General features: G+C 48.3%; 1 protein-coding gene across 2 annotated transcripts; it reads right to left on the bottom strand.

Annotated features, from left to right (window-relative positions):
* Window positions 1-1,013: 1,013 nt before the first annotated feature.
* dnpep (aspartyl aminopeptidase) lies at window positions 1,014-23,502 on the bottom strand. 2 transcript variants are annotated; one of them, XM_056301290.1, is made up of 15 exons: window positions 23,435-23,502; window positions 23,077-23,167; window positions 20,609-20,697; window positions 19,502-19,615; window positions 17,561-17,686; window positions 16,529-16,653; window positions 15,434-15,524; window positions 15,121-15,228; window positions 13,139-13,216; window positions 12,748-12,828; window positions 7,540-7,700; window positions 6,338-6,377; window positions 5,629-5,730; window positions 3,044-3,211; window positions 1,014-1,627 (listed from the first exon to the last, which is right to left on the bottom strand). In XM_056301290.1, exons 1-15 carry the CDS (start codon window positions 23,438-23,440, stop codon window positions 1,577-1,579), a joined length of 1,431 nt encoding a protein of 476 aa, XP_056157265.1. In that variant the 5' UTR covers window positions 23,441-23,502; the 3' UTR covers window positions 1,014-1,576. The 2 variants fall into 2 exon arrangements, with proteins under 2 accessions (XP_056157265.1, XP_056157266.1); XM_056301291.1 differs by having other exon boundaries at window positions 23,351-23,448.
* Window positions 23,503-23,614: the final 112 nt, after the last annotated feature.

Genomic DNA, 23,614 nt, shown 5'->3' with positions numbered 1-23,614 from the left:
AGACAGATAGATAGATAGATAGATAGAGATAGATAGACAGATAGATATAGAGATAGATAGACGGATATATAGACAGACAGAGATAGACAGATAGATAGAGATAGATAGACAGATAGATATAGACAGATAGATAGACAGATAGAGATAGATAGACAGATAGATATAGACAGACAGAGATAGAGATAGATATAGATAGACAGAGATAGACAGACAGAGATAGAGATAGATAGAGATATAGACAGAGATAGATAGACAGATAGAGATAGATAGACGGATATATAGATAGACAGAGAGAGAGATAGTCAGATAGAGAGAGATAGACAGATAGAGAGAGAGAGATAGACAGATAGAGAGAGAGATAGACAGATAGAGATATAGACAGAGATAGACAGATAGATATGGAGATAGATAGACAGATATATAGATAGACAGAGACAGATAGATAGAGATATAGACAGACAGATAGATAGAGATATAGACAGACAGATAGATAGAGATATAGACAGACAGATAGATAGAGATATAGACAGACAGATAGATAGAGATATAGACAGACAGATAGATAGGGATAGATAGACAGATAGATCGATAGTAGACAGTCTGTCAGACTCAGAATTCAGCCTCGTCAGAGCAAGAAGACTCGGGAGAGCTCAGGAGAGCTATGCAGTTTAAAGCTTTATTTTCTAACCGTGGCAGTTCTTAAGAAGGTGCTGGTACTGTGTGTGATGGTTGTGTTGCAGGAGTGAGTGCACACAACTAGGGACCGCGTTCTTAAAGAGAACGACAGCTTTCAACACATCCACATCTACGTTTGTGTCATCGTGTGAAGTTTTTACTCTGAGCTTCAGTTGTCTTGGTTTGACGGCTGGGAGAGCTGGTGCTGGACCGGCTGAGGGGGCCCGGTCTGCTGCGTCCAGTGGGCCTGCTCCGAGCTGTACCGAGAGGAAAAACCAAGGTGGTCTGGCGGCGGCGGCCTCCCCGAGCATCAACCGTGTCTTTGTCTACGTATGTGTTTTGGTGTCGTCGTGTGGCGTGCGGGGGAGGGGTGTCGAAGGTGTCTGGCTGGGAGAGCCGGTGCTGGATCGGCTGAGGGAGCCTGGTCTGCTGCGTCCCGTGGGCCCAGGGACCACGGCCCTGCCCCAAGGGGAGCAGCAAGGGCGGTGTGACGGGACGCAGAAGCGGGGCAGGCTAGGCTAACTGCTAGCCCAGGCAGACCGGCATCCTGGCGGGCGTTCGCTCTCTGGACGGTGGAGTTGTTGCACTGAGTTGTTACCCCGTTTGTGTGTTTTTGGTGGTGTCATTTGTGGAAATCTGGTTATGCGTTTTTATCTTTTGTGCCGCACTACTGTGGGCTGGGTGAAACGAAATTTTGTTTCGTTTGTGTACTGGTTTGTGTACTCGAGTACATGATAGAAACGACAATACACTGCTCCTGATTGTAATATGTTGTGTTGAAAAGCAGGAAAAATGTGTGGTTTTGTTCTACAGTAAGGAAACAAACGCTTCTAAGAGTGGGGGCGTTTGTGTCTCTCCAGCGGCGACGTCCTCGTGGCGGCCATGTTGGATCTTCGTAGCTCTAGTCTACTGTCAGCATGCCCCTCACTGTGGGGAAGTGCTCAAAGAAGCCCTGCCAAAAGACACACGGGCAGTGAATTAATTAATTAATACTCTGGTTTATTCACAAAGTAACTGGGCAGAGAAACATGCAGGAGAGAAGCCACAGTCACACAGGTGGAAGCTCACACACACACACACACACACACACACACACACACACACACACACACACACACACACACACACACAGTAACAAGCTCACTGGAGAGAACACAAATGAATGGACAGTAGAGTCGACATGACAGATCTTGATGAAGAACAAAACATGAGGAAAAGATGCAGCGAGGACAAGTGAGTAAAACTAAATTAATTTTAAAAGCACAGAAAAATGAGTCTGAAGAAAATCTGACCGAGCGAGTGAGCGGGACAGCACGTCAAAAGGTGTGTGTGTGGCCATCCGGGTAGTGTGGCGGTCTATTCTGTTGCCTCCCAACACGGGGATCGCCGGTTCGAATCCCCATGTTGCCTCTGGCTGGCGCCCCTACAGGCGGGTGGGAAGCCAGATGTGGGTATGTGTCCTAGTCACTGCACTAGCGCCTCTTCAGGTTTGTCGGGGTGCCTGTTCGGGGGGGGGGGGGGCAGACGACTGGGGGGAATAGCGTGATCCTCCCATGCGCTACATCCCCCTGGTGAAACTCCTCACTGTCAGGTGAAAAGAAGCGGCTGGTGACTCCACATGTATGGGAGGAGGCATGTGGTAGTCTGCAGCCCTCCCCGGATCAGCAGAGGGGGTGGAGCAGAGACCGGGACGGCTCGGAAGAGTGGGGTAATTGGCCAAATACAATTGGGGAGAAAAGGGGGGGGAGGGCTGTGTCAAATGATACATGCAGATCCAGCCATCCATTACCCAAACTGCTTATCCTGCTCTCAGGGTGGCGGCATGCTGGAGTCTATCCCAGCAGTCCATTGGGCAGCAGGGGGGGAGACACCCTGGACAGGCCGCCGGTCCATCACAGGGCCACACACATTCACACCTAGGGACAACTTAGTACGGCCGACTCATGTGACCTACATGTCTGTGGACTGTGGGAGGAAACCGGAGCACCTGGAGGAAACCCACGCAGACACGACCCCCAGGGCTGGACTACCCCGGGGCTCGAACCCAGGATCCTCTTGCTGTGAGGCGACTACGCTAACCACCGTGCCATCACGATACATGCAGATGTAGATGACAGTTCATATGCACTGACTGTTGTGAGTTTGATACTGTGGTATTTCCCTAAGTTTAGCTACTGCCGTTATGCAGTGCAAACCAGGAAGACTTAAACCACCGGAAAAAGATGGTGTTACACTCTTGAAGCTCTTCCAACATGGTGGTGGTCACCTTCATGTAAAACCCCTCTAGACACTCTGCTGACAGTCCTCAACGTTCCCCATTGAGGGAGCACGAGGGTGTTTGGTTCATAGTAAAGAGGGAGGGGGTTACCTTAAAGAGGGTGGTGCTCTGCAGCACCCCGGTGGTGCAGCACATCTCCCTGATGGAGTGCATGGAGAGCTGGGGGGCGCCGATGTCCAGCACGGGGATGCCCAACCTAGCAGCCAGGATGGGGCCGATGGTCGTCCCGCACGGGCTGTCGTTACGCACCATGACGTCCTGCAAGACACAGAAGACCACAGGGGTGGACATGAAAATGAGCCGAGCCGCTGTTTCAGAAGGGATTCAAATATGGCGGCCCCGACTTAGACTGACATCAGAGTCAATGTCAGCTACCTAACAGGTCTATTGTAGTTTTATTTTTGCATCAAGGCTGCTTAATCAATCAATCAACCAATCAATTAAGTTTCCTTTATTAATCCCCTCGGGCAAATTCAGTTCCTGTAGATGAACCTGTCCCAGCTGTGGTCAGTGCAGCAGTGGGCTGCCACTTTCATGCTGCACCCGGGGACCAACTCCACTTCCTTTCCCATTGCCTTGCTCAGGGCCACAGAGAGGGGTGTTAACCATTTCTTCGGCCCCCCCGCCCCCTTTCCCCCCCAATTGTATCCAGCCAATTTCCCCACTCTTCCGAGCCGCCCCGGTCGCTGCTCCACCCCCTCTGCTGATCCGGGGAGGGCTGCACACTACCACATGCCTCCTCCGATACATGTGGAGTCGCCAGCCGCTTCTTTTCACCTGACAGTGAGGAGTTTCGCCAGGGGGACATAGCCCGTGGGAGGATCATGCTATCCCCCCCAGTCCCCCCCCCTCAAACAGGCGCCCCGACCGACCAGAAGAGGCACCAGTGCAGTGACCAGGACACATACCTACATCCAGTTTCCCACCTGCAGACTTGGTCGGGTGTCCCTACAGACACCCGACCAAGCCAGAGGTAACCTGGGGATTCGAACCTGGTAGGCAATGGAATACACCGCCATGCTACCCTGACGCTCAAGGGCAGAGTATTTAGCTGTGAGGTAGCCTCGAGTGAAACATGAAATGAGAGCAGCATCAGTTTTCATTACAAGACTGACGTGTGCGGTAGGAAACACACGACTGCTCACAGCCTCGCCCACATGCAGTGAACGCACCCTTTTCACTGTGAACCTGTTCCTCTGCTGGATCAATAACACGATTGGTATTACATTATTACAGCAGCCATTGGTGAAATATGATAAGCGAGGCCATAAAAAGAGCTCACACACACAAATGGAGCGTGCTCCTTCCGCCGCCGTGCCATATTTACATAATTAATGTTGGCGTGGTCGGGTGAGTCGTTTAATGTAATGCTGTAAGTTTGATGCTCTGCAGGCGTTTCTGTCCTGTCAGCATCACACAGCTGACCTCAGCCTGGTACCTCAGCTCTAGTGGAGGTGCCTCAGCTCTAGCGAAGATGCCTCAGCCCGGTATCTCAGCTCTAGTGGAGGTGCCTCAGCTCTAGCGAAGGTGCCTCAGCCCGGTATCTCAGCTCTAGTGAAGGTGCCTCAGCCCTAGCGGAGATGCCTCAGCCCGGTACCTCAGCTCTAGTGGAGGTGCCTCAGCCCGGTACCTCAGCTCTAGTGGAGGTGCCTCAGCCCGGTACCTCAGCTCTAGTGGAGGTGCCTCAGCCCGGTACCTCAGCTCTAGTGGAGGTGCCTCAGCCCGGTACCTCAGCTCTAGTGGAGGTGCCTCAGCCCTAGCGGAGATGCCTCAGCCCGGTATCTCAGCTCTAGCAGAGTTACCTCAGCCCGGTACCTCAGCTCTAGCGAGGGTGCCTCAGCCCTAGCGGAGATGCCTCAGCCCGGTACCTCAGCTCTAGCAGAGTTACGTCCGTACGGTACCTCAGCTCTAGTGGAGGTGCCTCAGCCCGGTACCTCAGCTCTAGTGGAGGTGCCTCAGCTCTAGCGAAGGTGCCTCAGCCCTAGCACCTCAGCTCTAGCAGAGTTACCTCCGCACGGTACCTCAGCTCTAGCAGAGATGCATCAGCCCGATGCCTCAGCTCTAGCGGAGGTGCCTCAGCTCTAGCGAGGGTGCCTCAGCCCTAGCGGAGATGCCTCAGCCCGGTACCTCAGCTCTAGCAGAGTTACCTCCGCACGGTACCTCAGCTCTAGCAGAGATGCATCAGCCCGATGCCTCAGCTCTAGCGGAGGTGCCTCAGCCCAGTGCCTCAGCTCTAGCAGAGGTGCTGGGCTGAGCTGGAGGAGATGGAGACGACCTCTCCATCCCCTCGTCCTGCACGTCTCCCAGTTCGTGTGGCGAGTCTGTGTGTGTGCGACTGGAAAAGAGTAATGTATGCATCTCTGCTCTGCTCCCTCTTGGGTGTTATGCATCTCCTCTCCACCCCCGCCCCCCCCGGTCTCTTGCTTTCCAAGTCCTTCAGTTTGAAACTCCTGCGTGCTTGTGTGAGGGTGCGTCACCATGCTTCCCACAGTGACATGCCCTGCAAGGCCGGCATGTTGCTAGGAGACCTGCTGCCGCTGACGACTGACTCAGTCCACACAAACCGGAGGAGAATCCATCACCCAGCACCCGTCTGCCGACAACTTGACACACACACACCCCGGCTTCCTCACACCTCCCTCGTTACACACCTGTTTCACACACACACCACGTACCTGAAGAGGCACATCGACCCGGCTGGCGATCTCTCTAACGACAGCGGCAGTGACGGCGGTGGTAGCGTAGCGCTGGTTGCTGTTGAACTTGATAACTGGACCCTGAAACCAGAGAGATGGCAGCACAACATGTTGATGACTCTGCACTCGAACCCTCTCACACACACACACACACACACACACACACACACACACACACACACACACACACACACACACACACACACACACACACACACACGGGTTCAACACCAGTGTGAAGCACCGTGTTTACATCACAAAACTGTGAGGGACACATTACTGACATCAGCAGGATCAGGATTGTGTAGTTTGTAGACGCACAGAAAAAACAGGTTGTGTGTGGTTAAGTTACATGCTGTGTGCACATCAGGCCACTGGGTGGGTGATGTGTCTGTATTCCATCACTGGTGCTGCACATACTTGTCAACTTACTCATAAAATGCATTCGACAACTACATGTGTGTGTGTGTGTGTGTGTGTGTGTGTGTGTGTGTGTGTGTGTGTGTGTGTGTGTGTACCATCCATGGTGGTCTAACTTGAGAATGTACGCTCTACAGTTAGCATATCTGTGAAGAAGAGTTTCAGTTAAATGACTAATAAAAGGTAGGATACTATCGACTGACGGAGATCCATGTGTGCGTGGGTGCTGAGTTTGTGTTTCTCTGCTCCTGGAGGCGAGGAGGTGTACCTTGTGAAACGCTGGTCTGTGGTTCTCCTCATGCTTCTCCCTAGGAGGAAACATGCCCAAAGTTAATTAGAACCATATCGGGTAGTAATTTCCTTCTGTAATGACCAGGGGCCTCATGTATCAGTTGATACTATGAGCAAATTTGTTCTTACACACCCATGGGATTTTTTTAGCCCTCGCGGTTGTCTGACAGGTAGCAGCAGAGCATGATGGTTATAATTCCTTCCTCCTAACATCTGTTTTCTGCCTCTTGCAACGAGCCATCACCCAGGCCTGCAGACATCAGTGTTAGCCAACTGGTGTCTAAATTCAGGGGTTACCTGGGTTCTACGCTAGTCTGCCAGACAAACCTCAGGGCTAAAAAACCGCATGGGTGCATAAGAACAAATTTGCCCATAGTAACGACTGATACGTGAGGCCCCAGGTTCTCTACTGAGGCTTCTCTGAGTGAGACACCAGGGACACATGCACAACACGTATGAGGCAACAAGCCTGATCTCTGAAAGACTGAAATCCTCTCTCCAAATGAGACTGATCAATAACCGGCCTGGTTTCCATGCCTTTTCCCATTTTTTTCAAAATTCTGAACTCAGTTCTGAAAATGGTGCCACCATTCTTTAATCAGATTTCTTGTTATTGTCATTGTTGACACACTTTTTTCCCTTTTCTCCCCAACTGCACCAATCCAATTACCCCACTCTTCCAAGTCGTCCCGGTCACTGCTCCACCACCTCTACCGATCCGGGGAGGGCTGCAGACTACCACATGCCTCCTCCCATACATGTGGAGTCACCAGCCGCTTCTTTTCACCTGGCAGTGAGGAGTTTCGCCAGGGGGACGTAGCGCGTGGGAGGATCACGCTATTCCCCCCAGTTCCCCCTCCCCCCCAAACAGGCGCCCCGACCGACCAGAAGAGGCGCTAGTACAGCGACCGGGACACATACCCACATCTGGCTTCCCGCCTGCAGACACAGCCAATTGTGTCTGTAGGGATGCCCAACCAAGCTGGAGGTTAACACAGGGATTCGAACTGGCGATCCCAGTGTTGGTAGGCAACGGAATAGACCGCCATGCTACCCGGGCGCCCCATTACTGTCATTGTTGACAAACACTTTTAAAATGATTTTTAGAACATTTCAAATTAAAGCCACTAGAGAGCGTTCACCAAACAGAAGATGATCAGAATTATGTCGAGTACTCACTGGTAGTTTGGGTGCACGGCATGCGCCATGTCGGCGCTGATCATAAAGGACTGCGGCGCCGCCTGCTGGAAGGCCGTGCGGTTTTCGGAGCTGGACGCCAGCCTCCTGAGGATCAGCTCTGTCAGGTTAGACTGGGCCCCCTGGGCACTTTCTGAGCCCACCTACGGTGCACACAAAAACACATTTCCATAAACATACACTGATCTGTAGAGTAGTGGATCTGAACACTACCACAAAAGTTCCCCGACACTGCTGTAACTTGGCGTCAAAGACTTGGCCCTTCGCTGGAAATAAACACACACAAACTCACATCTGCACACGTGCACATAATCAGGATTAGCTGAGCCCACTTACGAGTAAAAAAAAAACGTATCTCCCATGTGATGATACCATGACGGATTAATTCAGTAGTTGTCGTGCACGCTTTGTGCAGTACTTTCTCCAAGCTTGCGACAGGAACGCCATACAGCCAGCCTTTAAGGACAATTTCTAGTTATACACGGGGCAACCAAGAGCTCATTTTGAGGTCTTCCCTCAATACAGTGGGTCGTCCCACACAAAACTGAGCATAACCAGCACGGCGAAGGCTGAAGTCTTTTATTTACTGCAGTAAACCGTGCTTTGAATCGTGTTTGTGCTCCTCTGGTGATTTGTAATGGAATAACGAAATAACGAAATAAAGGTCAACACATGATAAATATGAAAAGAAGTGTACAACCAAGGCCACCAGTTGAATGACTCTGAAAAACTGGAACACAAGGCTTGATCCCAGAAAGCTGAAACGGTTCAGGGCGGCATGATGGCACAGTGGTTAGCACAGTCGCCTCACAGCAAGAAGGTGCGGGGTAGTCCAACCTTGGGGGTCGTCCCGGGTCGTCCTCTGTGTGGAGTTTGCATGTTCTTCCCGTGTCTGTGTGGGTTTCCTACGGGTGCTCCGGTTTCCTCCCACAGTCCAAAGACATGTAGATCAGGTGAATTGGCTGTGCTAAATTGTCCCTGTGAATGTGTGTGTGTGTGTGTGAGCCCTGTGATGGCCTGGCAGCCTGTCCAGGGTGTCTCCCCACCTGCCGCCCAATGACTGCTGGGAAAGGCTCTAGCATCCCCGTGACTGAGAGCAGGACAAGCAGCTTGAATAATGGATGGATGGAGGAATCAGTCCATCTGGACATAATGTTTAGTGGGAGAAACGTTTCATCATCATCTAAGTGACCTCTTCAGTCTCAACTGACTGCAGGTGTCCCACCCTTATAAACAATACAGTGGCATAATGACTAAAAACGATCGATTTCATATGCAAAATGCCGTGATCATTAACTAGAGTTTTAATGGCCATGTGTACTGTTCACAAAGGATTGGGGAATAGTTGCAATCGCAGCATTGTAAGATGGTGACAGATGTACTCTTAGGCCCCCCCCTCGGTTCAGGGATGGTCGTTCCCTCTTCACATAGATGGGCTCTTTGACTCCCCGTCCAAACCAGCGTTCCTCCCTATCAAGGATGTGCACATGCTCACCCTTGAACGAGTGGCCACTCGTCTGTAGATGGTGTAGACTGTGTAGATGGTGTAGACTTTAGAGTCCTGGCCTGACGTGCTCTCCTGTATTGTGTCATCCTCTTGACCAGCATCTGTTTGGTTTCCCCAATGTACATGTCACAGCGATCCTCCTGGTACTCAACAGTGTACACTATATTGCTCCGTTTGTGTCTGGGGACCCAGTCCTTGGGGTGGACCAACTTCTGTTGCAGCGTGTTTTGGGGTTTGAAAGCAATGGAGATGCGGTGTTTGGAAAATACACGTCTCAACTGTTCCGACACTCCCACCACATACTGAACAAACGCCCAGTTAGGATAACCACACTTAACCAGGGCCTGTTTAATGTGGGATTTCTCCCCTACCCCGGCCGCTGTGTCGGTGGGGACATTGTCAGCTCGGTGGTATCGCGTCCTGATGACTCCTAGTTTGTGCTCCAGTGGATGATGAGAGTCAAACCTTAAGTACTGATCAGTATGTGTTGGTTTACGGTAAACAACAATCAAATGTCCTCCATCACCAATTACAATTTCACAGTGTAAGAAGGCTAACCTGTCATGTTCCACATCCTCCCTGGTGAACTTGATGTGGTGTCCACAGAGTTAATGTGGTCGGTGAAATGTGCTACATCCTGAGATTTAATTTTAACCCAGGTGTCGTCCACAAACCTGAACCAATGGCTAGGTGGTGTCCCTGGATAGGACACCACAGCCTCTTTTCCACTTCCCCCATATACAAGTTGGACACTACAGGTGAGACTGGGGAACCCAAAGCACACCCATGCTTCTGCCTATAGTACTGCCTGTAGTACTGTATGTGAAGTACGTGGACTGAAGACACAGCTTCAGGAGCAGACACACTTGGTCAGTGTTAAGGGTGGTCCTATTGCTAAGGGTGGGGTCGTTTTGTAATTTCTTACAGACTACCTCTACTGCTTCATCAACAGGGACACACGTGAAGAGAGACTTGACATCATACGACACCATTGTTTTGTCCCCCTCCATAATGATGTCCCTCACCTTATCCACAACATCCAGTGTTCTGAATGTGATGTTCATTACTGCCTACCAACGGGTTAAGAACAGATGCCAGAAACGTAGAGATGTTATAGGTCACTGAGTTAATCATACAAACAATAGGCTGTAATGGCTCATCAGGTTTATGTATCTTAGGTAACCCATACAGACTAGGCGTAGCTTCCCCTGGGTATAATCTGTGGTAAAAAATTCTGTCAATAGCATTGTCCTGTTCTAACAGCTTCAGACAATCTATCACCTTTTTCTTGTAACCACTGCCTGGATCTCGTTTCAGGGGCTCATAAGTATTTATTTCGCTGAGTAACGTCATAACGTTCTCATGATAGTCTGCCTGGTTTAATGAAACAGTGCATCTGCCTTTGTCCGCTGGAAGGATGATGATTTTATTGTCCTTACTGAGTGAGAGTCATGAGAGCATTAATCTCATCTCTACTGATGTTAGATAGCGGTGGCTTCGCATTACTGAGACAGGCTGAAACCTTCGTCCACAGCTGTTCCGATTCCGGGTCTGTGATGTTGTTTTTACAGATCGTTGATTCTGTGGCTGTGATCAGCTCCACTAGCGGGATTTCCCTCGGCTTGACAGCAAAATTCAGCCCCTTAGCGAGGATGTCTTTCTCCGCCTGGGTGAGTTGTCTGTCAGACAGATTCTTCGCCCACTTGTCCACATCGCCGGTATGTCTGGCATCCATCTATCTGTCATTGAGGGTGCCGTCCACTGTCTGCCAATGTCTCTGGTGTGCAGCAAGTAGGTTGATCTGCTTTTGCTGCCTGGTTTTCGACTTTTTATTTTGCGTTACATGAGCCTTCTCCGTGAACTTAATCACATTGGAAAGTGGTCTCATCTAGACCTGATGTAGGTCTCTGTTGGATCTGCTCCTCTTTAGCTTTCAAACTGTTGATGGCAAAGCTTGATAACAAGGCTTGATGGTTTCAGAATCCATCTCAATTCAAAAACACAACACTCTGAAATGGCCGGGATGAGAGTCAGCACCTCCAAGTCTAAGGCCGTGGTTCTCTACCGGAAAATGGTGGATTGCTCCCTCCGGGTTGGGGATGAGTTGTTGCCTCAAGTGAAGGAGTTCAAGTATCTCTGGGTCTTGTTCACAAGTGAGGGTAGGGTGGAGCGGGAGATTGACAGGTGGATTGGTGCAGCATCAGCAGTAATGCAGACGTTGTACCGGACCGTTGTGGTGAAGAGGGAGCTGAGCCGGAAGGCAAAGCTCTCAATTTACCAGTCAATCTTCGTTCCAACCATCACCTCTGGTCATGAGCTTTGGGTACTGATCGAAAGGGTGAGATTGCGGATACAAGCGGCTGAAAAGAGTTTCCTCCCTAGGGTGTCTGGGCTCAGCCTTAGAGTTAGGGTGAGGAGTTCAGACATCCGGAGGGAGCTCAGAGTAGAGCCGCTGCTCCTTTGTGTCGAAAGGAGCTAGTTGAGGTGGTTCGGGCATCTGATTAGGATGCCTCCTGGGTGCCTTCCTTTGGAGGTTTTCCAGGCATGTCCAACTGGGAGGAGACCCCGGGGCAGACCCAGAACTCACTGGAGGGGCTACATGTCCAATCTGGCTTGAGAATGCCTTGGGATCCCCCAGGATGAGCTGGAGGGTATTGCTGGGGAGAGGGACATCTGGAATGTCCTACTTAGCTTGCTGCCACCGTGACCCGACCCCACGGAAGCGGCTGTTGATAACAGTCTACGATCGATAAAAATTGGTCTACAAATAAGTCCACTGAAAGGATGATGATGTTATTGACCTTACTGCGAGTCGTGACAGCACTCCTCTCGTCTCTACTGATGTTGGATGGTGGTGGCTCCGCATTGCTGAGGCATGCTGAAACTTTCATGCGCAGTTGCTCTGCTTACGGGTCCACCATGTTGTTTTCACAGATTGCTGATTCCGTGGCAGTGGTCGGTTCCACTAGCGGGATTTGCCTCGGTATGACAGTAAAATTCCACCCCTTAGCAAGGATGTCTTTCTCCGCCTGGGTGAGTTGTCTGTCGCACAGATTCTTCACCCACTTGTCCACATCGCCAGTGTGTGTTTAGGGTCCATCTCTCTGTCTGCCATTGAAGGCACCATCCATTGTCTGCTGATGTCTCTGGCGTGCAGCAAGTACCTCTTGCTGCCTGGTTTTTGACTTTTTTTGTGCTACATGAGCCTTCTCCATGAACTCAATCACATGTTAGAAAGTGGTCTCATCTAGATTTGATGTAAGTCTCTGTTGGATTGGTTTCTCTTTGGATTTCAAATTGTTGATGGGAAAGCTTTGTAACAAGGCTTGATGGTTTCAGAAACCATATCAATCCAAAAACACGACACGCTACAATCGATAAAAAAAAAATCGGTACAAAACTGACCACTAATAGCTGCACAAGCATACAGTAGCAGCTACTGTATGCTTGCTGTATGTCCTGTCTTTCAAATGAAAACTAAATAACCACTCATTTCTCAATAGTTCGCAGATCTGATGCTGAATAAAATTTGGTAAGACTACTGTGTCATCAGCTTGTTTTTTTGATGTCCAAAGGATGCCCCATGGAAATTCTAGTCATCAGAGCTGACCTGGTGACTGCAAAAGTCGACCCCTTATAGCAAAGAGGGGCGTGCCAAATGTTTCCAGAAGGAACCCGCTCACCTCTTCGTTGTCATACAGGGAGATCATGCGGATGTTGGGGTCTATGTCCAGAGAGCTGCCTGAACAGGAATCTACCAGTCCCTAAAATGGAGAAAAGGTGATATGAAAAATTAAACTGTGCAAGACGTAAAGCACGAAACAATCCATAAATGTATGTGATTAAGTGCCTCATGGTGTTAATGTAACTCACTTATTCCGATATTCTACAAACTCTGTTGTTGCATACACTTATGTGCAGTCAACAGTAAGGAGGTCAAGGGTTAGAACCACAACACCCCGACAATAGACAGAATAATATCATCATTACATGTGCCACCACAGTCAGGTGTGACAAAGAAGTGTTAGATTAAGGAAGTAAGCGTGATGATGGTTGTTGGCTGGTGGGTCAGACCTGCAGGGCACAGTAGCAGCTGTGGAGGTTGTCGAGACGAGGAGAGAAGATGAATTCTTCATGCACACCTCCCAACGCCTAGAGACAGAACCAGACAACCAGAGAAAGTGACAGAGAAGACGAAAAAAAAGGAAAGGGGGAGAGATACACACTTATCAAACCAGTAATTCTATGTACAATGTGCTGTGAAATATGAGTTAACTGTTGTATTCATAAACAAATGCTGGTTGACTATTCCACACCGTTTTTTTTTATCTTGTTAACTGGGAGTCTAGTCATAGAAAGTCTTCCCAAGTCTGAAATGCATGTGGTATCGAACCCTCTTTGGAAGTCTTGCATCACATTTTAGAAAATGTCTTTACATACATAACTAAAATACTGACCGTTTAAACAGTAACTGAACCCTAGACCATTTTAATGAGTTTGCTGACATCTTCAGGTGAAAAACCATGTGAAGGTTAAAAAAATGGTAGACTGGTCTCGGTGCTCTGTGGTGTAGGCATAGCAGGACAAACGCAGCTACAGATATGACATTAACAATGGCTCTGTTGTATGTAGGTGTGCCAAAGAACCAGCATTAGTGGGGTTTCTATCAAGCCAGCTGATGCAAAATTTGATGTTTTGAATGGGAAAAGGCTGAATGGAAACACAAAAATAAATAAATAAAATTGTCAAAACGTTTTTATGCTTCCTTGAGGTGTTTTTTGCTGTTTAATATAAAGAGTTTATATGCTAAATGGGTGATGAGAACATATTTGCCGAATTAAATTAAATTAATGATGTTTGTCAGGATAACAACACTAAGACTGGTCCTTGGCTATTGGAAAAGTCCTAAAGCACCTCTCTTTGCAAAATGGATGAACTAGGGTGTCCGGGTGGCGTGCTAGTCTATTCCGTTGCCTACCAACATGGGGATTGCCGGTTCGAATCCCCGTGTTACCTCTGGCTTGGTCGGGCATCCCTACAGACACAATTGACCTTTCGCAAAGTCCCGCCCCCTTAGTTACTGTTGCTATGCCCGTCAAGCATTTCAGAACTATCCAGGAAGTAGCCAGAAAACACCAAAACATGAAGGAAGAAATCAGCACGTTGTGTGGCTAAGAGTAACAGTAATAATACGTTAGCTGTATTAGCTATCAATAATAGCTAGTAGCAAGTTTAGCTTGGAGCAGACAGGTATTTGTGTTGATTTTGGATGGATGAAGCTGGCCATGGGGTCTGCTATACTGCCACATCTATTGCCAACATTGCGCTTCTTGCGTTCTGGGTTTCGGAAGGGAAAGAGAATTACACCCCTCCAAACGTTTCACATATCTAGTATCCGATCTGCAGATCCCATAGGCACACCGTTTCAGCATGTTGTTGTGTGTTTGAAAGCTTGATGGACCGTTGCTAAGGTAGGATTGGACCAGCACCGTTCTGGGGCGGTACTTTGCGAAAGGTCAATTGGCCGCGTCTGCGGGTGGGAAGTCAGATGCGGGTATGTGTCCTGGTTGCTGCACTAGTGCCTCCTCTGGTCGGTCGGGGCGCCTGTTCAGGGGGGAGGTGGAACTGGGGGGGAATAGCGTGATCTTCTCAAGCGCTACATCCCCCTGGTGAAACTCCTCACTGTCAGGCAAAAAGAAGCGGCTGGCGACTCCACATGTAACGGAGGAGACATGTGGTAGTCTGCAGCCCTCTCCGGATCAGCAGAACGGGTGGAGCAGTGACTGGGATGGCTCAGAAGAGTGGAGTAATTGGCCAAGTGCAACTGGGGAGAAAAAGGGGGGTAAAAAAAAAAGAAAACCAGAAAGGGAACAATTCTTGTCTTTTATTATGCTACCGTTAATGTCCCAAGCTCTTGGCCCGCATCTGACATGGGTCAAGAGCTTGCTGTATTAGAGGGGTATTATTACTGAAGGGGTATCAGTGTCCATCCTTTGTTTTTGTTTTGCACATCATCACAACTTGAACCATTCTTCTGCCGTCTGAGGAGGACTCACCCCTGGCTGCGTGTCGGCCAGACACAGCTCAAAGTCCAGCAGTTCCTCGGGTTGGACACCCAGCTCCAAACACAGCACCTTCACCAGCGCCGGCTGGTGTTTCTCCGCCTGCGATGGTGGCGGCAGAGAGAGACGAGAGGGAAGAGATCAGTGAGGACAATTTGTAGGGTTTACTCACATCTGATTTAAGATATATGTAATAAAAGCAACAACCAAACAGAAGCTGTTCTGTTGTACATAAAAGTGAGTGGATCAAGAGTATGTGGGTTAATATGTATGCATGTGTGTGTGTTTGTCTGTCTTTGTGTCTTACTGTGGTGGTGGCATTGACCGCATCCCCAGAAGACGTAGACGCACAGCCGGTCTCCAGCTCTTCCTGGATGCAAGAGGCTAGGATGGGCACGCTGGCAAATAAAATGACAGAGAGACATATTTCAGACTGCATCTGGCACAAACTCCATGTCGACTGCAGTCATTATTCCTACCTACCCCATCTACCTGCCCCCAGCTAGGACTGCAAGATTTACTGAAACGATATCAACATTGCACTACCGATTACTGTAATCTGTAATGGGTAAAGGCTGCATATTCATCTTTTATGTTTTTAATGGAGAGGCATTTAAGACAGCCTACTAAGCAGGGGGTTCTGGCACTATGAAGGATCCCTGGATGGCAAATGAAGTTGTAAAAAAACATACTCCTTCCTCCCCCCCCCCCTTTTCTCCCCAATTGTACCAAGCCAATTACCCCACTCTTCCGAGCTGTCCCAGTCGCTGCTCCACCCCCTCTGCTGATCCGGGGAGGGCTGCAGACTACCACATGCCTCCTCCAATACATGTGGTCACCAGCCGCTTCTTTTCACCTGACAGTGAGGAGTTTCACCAGGGGGAAGTAGCACGTGGGAGGATCACGCTATTCCCCCCAGTTCCCCCTCCCCCCTGAACAGGCGCCCCGACCGACCAGAGGAGGCACTAGTGCAGCGACCAGGACACATACCCACATTCGGCTGCCCACCCGCAGACACGGCCAATTGTGTCTGTAGGGACACCCGACCGAGCCGGAGATAACACGGGGATTCGAACCAGCGATCCCCATGTTGGTAGGCAACGGAATACACCGCCATGCCACCCGGACGCCCCACCATAAATATTTAAACAAACGTTTTAAATCGCTGAAAAAGAATTCGTGTATTATCATTGTTGTATTTTAGTCAGTGAAATATTTGTTTTATCGTGACCATAGCCATTACATTCAGGGTAGGGGGTCGTCAGGTAAGTGCAGTCCTACTTCTAAAATTCTTTTGCTATATTGAACCTCCAACCCAATCCATGTGTATGCAAATTCATTTTCAAGAATTTAAAGGTCACTTTTTTTTTTTTGCCAGTATCTTATGAGAAACCGTGCTCACAGGTGGTTCTCCTTGTTGGGGCCGAAGGAGTCGTTGATGTCCCTCTGCAGGTGGATGGCCAGATGGGGGATGCGGAGGATAGGCCTGGGCACGTGGACCAGACGATGGACCAGCTTGTCCCCGCTCTGCAGCGCAGCAAAGAACACAAACTTAGGACACGCAAACCGACGCCACTAATTCTGCCTGTGTATCTAAAGCTGAAACCCACGATTTCCCCAGTGAGAACTACTGATGAGGTGCAGCAGCCAATGTGGCTCATGTGTTATCAGCTCACCGATAAACAGTTCCCACCCTTGTAAAAATGGATCCTTGGACCAAAGCCAACACAGGCAATATCCATCCATTATCCAAATGTTTCATAAACTACACCAAACTACATGGGTACACTGTTCTACTGTAAAACAGATTGTAGACTTGGTAGACGACCTGTCCAACAGAAGCATCACCACGCTGTCATCAAGTTTACAGCCTGTTTCCTCTTTGAGTAGGAATGTGATTGACGCTGCACCCACGTTCATCCTACCCGGTCACAAATTTCAACAGTGGTAAATGGAGAATGTCTCCGATCATGATAAAGACGACAGTTAGAAATTATGTAGCTTGAGTCCATGAGCCAGATGAATAGAATTGTTCATTAATGGAGAAAATTCACATATTTCAGCTTTAAGTGTTTAAATGAATATTTAATTTAGCCTTTTTTGCTTGTTAAAGTATCTCAACACAAATGACTTTAGGTCACCATTTCTTTAATTGCTTTCGCCTTTTCTCACTTACAATAATAAGTTGGTAATAATAATAATAAAATAATAATAAATAATAAATAAAATTGAATAAATGTAATAATATATAAAATCAAAACTAGATAATAATAATATTAATAATAATTTAATAATAATAATAAGGGCTAATAAGGATGCCAAAACCCATTTAAGCAGGATTTCCATGCTGTGAGCCAGAATAATCTGTGGCCATATTAAGAAGGAAGACTCGTGCTGCTCTATCAACTGCAGATCAGAATAAAAGGTAGCACACCTTGACCATGACACGCCCCGCAATGGTCAGGTCGCGGTCAAACCAGGTGTTCCATATGCCCCCGCCGTAGCACTCCACCCCCACCTGCAGACAGCCCTGTTTGGTCTTCTTGGACCTGGGCTTGACCTGAAAGCAGAGACGTGGAGGGCCGACATAGGAAAGAGTAAAGACACAACAGATGCCAAGAAAGAGGGAGAGAGAGTCTGTAACCGTTACTGTACAAAAGTGTACAAAAAGAACAACACTTAATGGATAGTGACACGGGTCTATCATAGCCAGCACTGACTTTTTCAGCAGTTTGAGCTACAGTAGCTCTTCTGAGGGATCACTCAGACCCTCACGCTCGCCCATTTTTCCTGCTTCCACCACATCAACCTCAAGAACTGACTGTTCACCTGCTATCTATTATAGCCACCCCGTGACAGGTGCCATTGAAAGGAGATAATCAATGTTGTTCACTGACCTGTGAGTGGTTTTAATGTTGTGGCTGATCAGTGTAGATATTACACAAATAATTCATACTTTGCAAAGCCCAAGGTACTTTTACTACCTTGTTGCCATTTCGGAATACAAAAAGTAAATTTCAAAGGGATAGCTCATAATTTTTGACGTCTATTCCTACTCATCACTAATGTCATCCACCAGCAGAGATCACTTTCATCCATCCCTGTACTTCATGCTGGAGATGCAGCTCCTGTTAGCAAGCCTCAGATCTGTTCACAAGAAGCACTCCATCATCTGTTAATTCTGGTTTAAATATGCAAGTGTAACGAGCATGAATGAGTAGACTCGCTAGCCGGTTGGCTAACGGGTCGGACCCTTTAGTCGACTGGTTAACATAGTCGCCCGTGGTGCGGGAGACCGGGTTGCGTCCCGGCTGCCCCCCGAATTCACTACATTGGTGTCACAAGTGGGATGGTGAGACCTTGAGGCCATCGGAAACATGTGCGCCCAGAGACATGAGGAAGCTGGTATGTTGAAGTGCGGGGATGCGCGTCCCCAATGGGGGGGGGGGGGTAGTGTAACGACCACAGATGAATAGACTTGTTAGCAGGTTGGTTAGCAGGTTGAACCCTTTAATCGACTGGTAAGCACAGTCGCCCGTGGTGCAGGCATCCCAGCTGTGGCGATTCCCGGCTGCCCCCTGAATGCACCCACTACCTTGGTGTCAGAAGTGGGATGGTGAGACCATGAGGCCATCGGAAGCACGTGCACCCAGAGGCATGAGGGAGCTGATATGCTGAAGCACAGGGATGTGCTTCCCAAAGGACGGGGGTAGTGTAACGAGCATGCTAGCCAGTTGGCTAACGGGTCGTACCCTTTAGTTGACTGGTTAACGTAGTCGCCGTGGTGTGGGAGACCTGGGTTCGCATCTCGGCTGCCCCCTGAATTCACTACACAAGCCTTTCCAGATGATACGAATTCTTCCTCCACTTCAAAGTCTGACTTCTTCATGTCTCGGGGTAAGGTTACATGCTTTCTATAACGCGGAGTAGAAGTGTTGATGTGGAAGTGCTGCTTTGCTGCAAGTGTCCCTCTGGTGCACACAACAAAAAACAGAACCAGTCAATGCAAAAGAGATTCAGCAATAAAACAACTTTAACGTTGTGAACTAACCATTTGAATTTACCATGACTGACTTTCATAGCATTATTTTGGTTTTAGGGTGACATGTGGTATGCTTTTTTAGTACGGAATGAGAATCGACCGCTTTGACTTGCATTGCACTTTTACTGGCTAGCAGGAGCTGCATGTCCGGTATGAAGTAGGGGACATGTGAACATGTGAATCAAATCTACTGACCGACAACATCAGTGGACTTCAAAAATTCTGAGTTATCCCTGTAATAACATATCTGTAGGGTAAAATATCAGAAGCTAGGATGCAGCAATATAAAATGTAGTAGATGGTGTTTATTAGTAAATGTTGGCGACCTCTCACCCTCATGCATGGGCTGTCTGTGTGAGCACCGATCAGGGAGAAGCCATTTCCTGGGAGATAACGTCCGCCCACTGCAAAAGCGATCAGGCTCGAGTAGTTTCTTGTCATAAAGTACTGCAAGGCGAAGACAAGAGAGGAAGAACATGGAAAATATTCTGGATGGTTCTCTCAACATAATTCAGATCTGACCAAGTAAAATACAGTGACATAAATGAATTTTCCCCTTAGTCAGTTCGAACCCTTTAGAATACAATATATACAAGCTTAAACAAAGTTGAGGTTTAGCATGCTAGCAACAGCCCAATATTATGCTCAGTAGAACGGAGCACAAGATTTATGAAATATTAAAACAGCAGACAGCTATTAGCCATCTGCTATTAGGTATTGCTATTAGCTATTAGCTATTATGCTAGCAACAGCCCAATATGTTGCTCATTAAAACAGAGTACAAGATTTATGAAACATTAAGACATCTGCTATAGCTATTAGCTAAAAAGTGAAGTTCTATGGTCAGGAATCCCACTCTTTGTAGGAGACCCTTTTCCAGGACTTTACAAGGACATGTACTATGACTTTTGCTTGGTTACACATGATAGCCGTTGCCGACAGGAAGTCATTATTCAGTATTAATTATTCAGTGGAAGGCTCAACATAGACTACATGGACTGTGTGACTTTTAGCTGGTCACTGACTGGTCACGCACACTTCATGCGCTGATGTGCAATCACGGCTGCTGAAAATAGAACACAAATATGCTAACTCAGCTAAAAAACACACCAAAAAATATGCCATATCAGCAAGCAAAAATATGATTTTGTAATCCAAACTTTACAATAAACCATGACTCTCCGATACCATTTATACGGCATTTGATAGTTTTTCCAGGTGTTTTCCATGACTTGAAAACTAGTCTATAAATTTCTAGGTTTTCCAGGGTGCATGGGAACCCTGATAATACTGAAATTAGATAAAGAATTACGGGATGAACCAGGTTGTGTCAAATGGACAACAGGGTTCCTCACTAAACCCTATGGTACCAACTGGTCCTTCATAACTGGCATCCCCACGCAACATGAACGTGACTCATGTCTTTGAACTGAGACCGACCTTGGCAGAGGGCTTGATGTCCCACTGTTCGGCCTCTTTAAGCTCGATGAAGCCGGCCTTCAACAACCGTCGCTTGCATTCGTCCACCACTGCAAGATAAGTGACGAAAAGAACAGAATATCCGAGTTGACATGAGATGTATTATTGTGTGCAATGTGCTCCCGTATCTCTTCCACCCCTGTTTGATTTATCAAAGTTCACTGTGGCAGCGAAATTTGTTCTGAAAAGGTCAGGGGGATTTCTCCATCCATAGCGAGAAGAATTCCAATTAAAGGCAATGAAGGGTACGCTGAGGGTTTTTTTTTTTTCTTTCTTTCATCCATTTCTGTCACATCCTTTTAAAATGTCTTTTAAAAGCACAACAATATTTCTCTTTTTGTACATCTTATGATATCATCCATCCATTCATTATCCAAACCGCTTATCCTGCTCTCTGGGTTGTGGGGCACTGGAGCCTATCCCAGCAAATACTGGGCGGCAGGCGGGGAGACACCCTGGACAGGCCGCCAGGCCATCACAGGGCGCATGCACGCGTGTACACACACACACACACACACACACACACACACACACACACACACACACACACACACACACACACACACACACACACACACACACACACACACAGGGGCAATGTTGGTACGGCCGATCCACCTGACCTACATATCTTTGGACTGTGGGAGGAAACCAGAGCACCCACAGGAAACCCAGGTAGACACGGGGAAAACATGCAAACTCCACACAGAGGACGACCCAGGATGACCTCCAAGGTTGGACTACCCCGCGGCTCAAACCCAGGACCTTCTGGATCTTATCTTACGATATCTTGGTGATGATAACAACAGACATTGTATATTCCTGGGACGTTGTGCACACTTGGCAAAACTGTGCACATTATCATGCAGGACAAAAAAGGTCAGAGTGCAAAGGTACCATTTGTTATGAAAAAGGTGTCGCATTAGCAAGATCTTTCCATCTTATCTCATGATCAAGGTCCGTTGGAAACCAGGGCAATCTCTGAATTCAGCACCTAAGCAACCTCTTAAGCCTGACACATTCTGTTCTGTACACTTCTCATAGTGATGTTAATGCCAAATGTAGTTACAAACGGCGGCAGATTAAAGACCCCTTCATTATTAGCAAACATACCAAACTCTGTACATCACAACACGTGAGATAAGGCGGATTAAGGTGGTTGAGATAACAGGCATACCAATTTCAATTCATAAGATTTTATTGAAGTAACTGGTTAATCATATGCATGTGAAATACACCCATCAGCCATAACATTAAAACCACTGACAGGAAAGTGAAGAACACTGATTATCTCGTTACAATGGCACCTGTCAAGGGGTGGGGTGTATTAGAATAGAATACACTTTATTTGTCATTTGTACATACATACAATGAAATTCACTCTCTGCATTTAACCCATCCTAGCTTGCGTAGTTAGGAGCAGTAGGCAGCCGCCGTGCAGCACCCGGGGAAGGCAGCAAGTGAACAGTCAGTTCTTGAAGTTGATGTGTTGGAAGCAGGAGAAATGGGTGAGCGTAAGGATCTGAGCGACTTTGACAAGGGTCAAATTGTGATGGCTAGACGACTGGGTCAGAGCATCTCCAAAACGACAGGTCTTGTGGGATGTTCCCAGTATGCAGTGGTCAGTACCTACCGAAAGTGGTCCAATTAAAGAAAGACAACCAGTGAACCAGCGACAGGGTCATGGGCGCCTAAGACTCATTGATGCACGTGGGGAGTGAAGGCTAGCCCGTCTGGTCTGATCCCACAGAAGAGCTACTGTAGCTCAAACTGCTGAAGAAGTTGATGCTAGCTACAATAGACAGGTGTCAGAACACACAGTGTATCCACCTTGCTGTGTATGGGGCTGTGTAGCTGTAGACCGGTCAAAGTGTCCATGATGACCCCTGTCCACCGCCAAAAGTGCCTACAATGGGCACGTGAGTGTCAGAACTGGACCATGGTGCAATGGAAGAAGGTGGCCTAGTCTGATGAATTACATTTTCTTTTACATTACGTGGAGGGCTGGGGCAGGTGCACCATTTACCACACAGGCCACTTAAGGGTCACATCCAGATCACATGTTGCCCAGAGCACCGCATCTTTGCCAAAAAAGGCCCACGTTTGATTTGGCATATTTGGCCATATTCGCTATTATAGATGTGGGCCACTTCAGGCTCACATCCATTTTGTCAAAGCCATCACTGCAGCATCATTGCCTGAAGTGGCCCACATCCGGATGCTACCACCTGGGCTGCTCCTTATAGTACTAAAATGGGTTAAATACTGAGAACGATTTTCCCTACAGGGATTAACAAAGACATACAACTGAAAGTAAGAATTTCTTATGGTTTGTACAAAGTTGCTATAGTAACAAGTATTGCGTAACTGGAACCCCTCACGTATTCTACTACGTCCCACGAGAGAGACCTGACGTATTGTTTCGTTACCGTGGTAAGGGGACACCCCTTTGTTGACGAACTGGAGAAACTCTTTGGCTGCGGTCTGCACGGCTTCCTTGGAGGTCTTCATGATCAGCGACTAAGCCCAGAAAGAAAGCGCAGGTCAGGGAAACGTGACACCAAGCGTTGTGAGAGGGCAGAACGCTGGCGGATGAGACAGCGGGGGGCTAACTAGCAACCGGCTCCTAAACGAGCTAACGTCTGTTAGCTGCCCCGCACAACACAGCTAAGGGGTCCGTCTCAACCCGCCCCCCCCCCTTACCCGGTCGGCTGAAGTCTACGCAGTCTCCCGTCAGTGAGCAACACATCCGCGGGGGTAACAATACTCGTTTCGGGCGGCACCTACCTGCATTAAAGTCCTCTGGACTTTGAGACTCCTCACCCGGCGTGACGAGGGAGCAGAGCCGTACGAGCCGCACCGCTCAGCTGACGACACCGCCGAGGGAGGTCGCCAGCGAAGCCCGAGTGCCAACACTGACTCCCAGCGGCCAGGAGGCGCAACTGCAAATCTGTTCAGAATCGTCAA

The sequence above is a fragment of the Lampris incognitus genome, chromosome 21, assembly GCF_029633865.1.
Source record: "Lampris incognitus isolate fLamInc1 chromosome 21, fLamInc1.hap2, whole genome shotgun sequence".
Classification (NCBI taxonomy): Eukaryota; Metazoa; Chordata; class Actinopteri; order Lampriformes; family Lampridae; genus Lampris; species Lampris incognitus.
The sequence above is the reverse complement of the archived record's forward strand: the minus strand, read 5'-3'. Positions and strand labels throughout refer to the sequence as shown.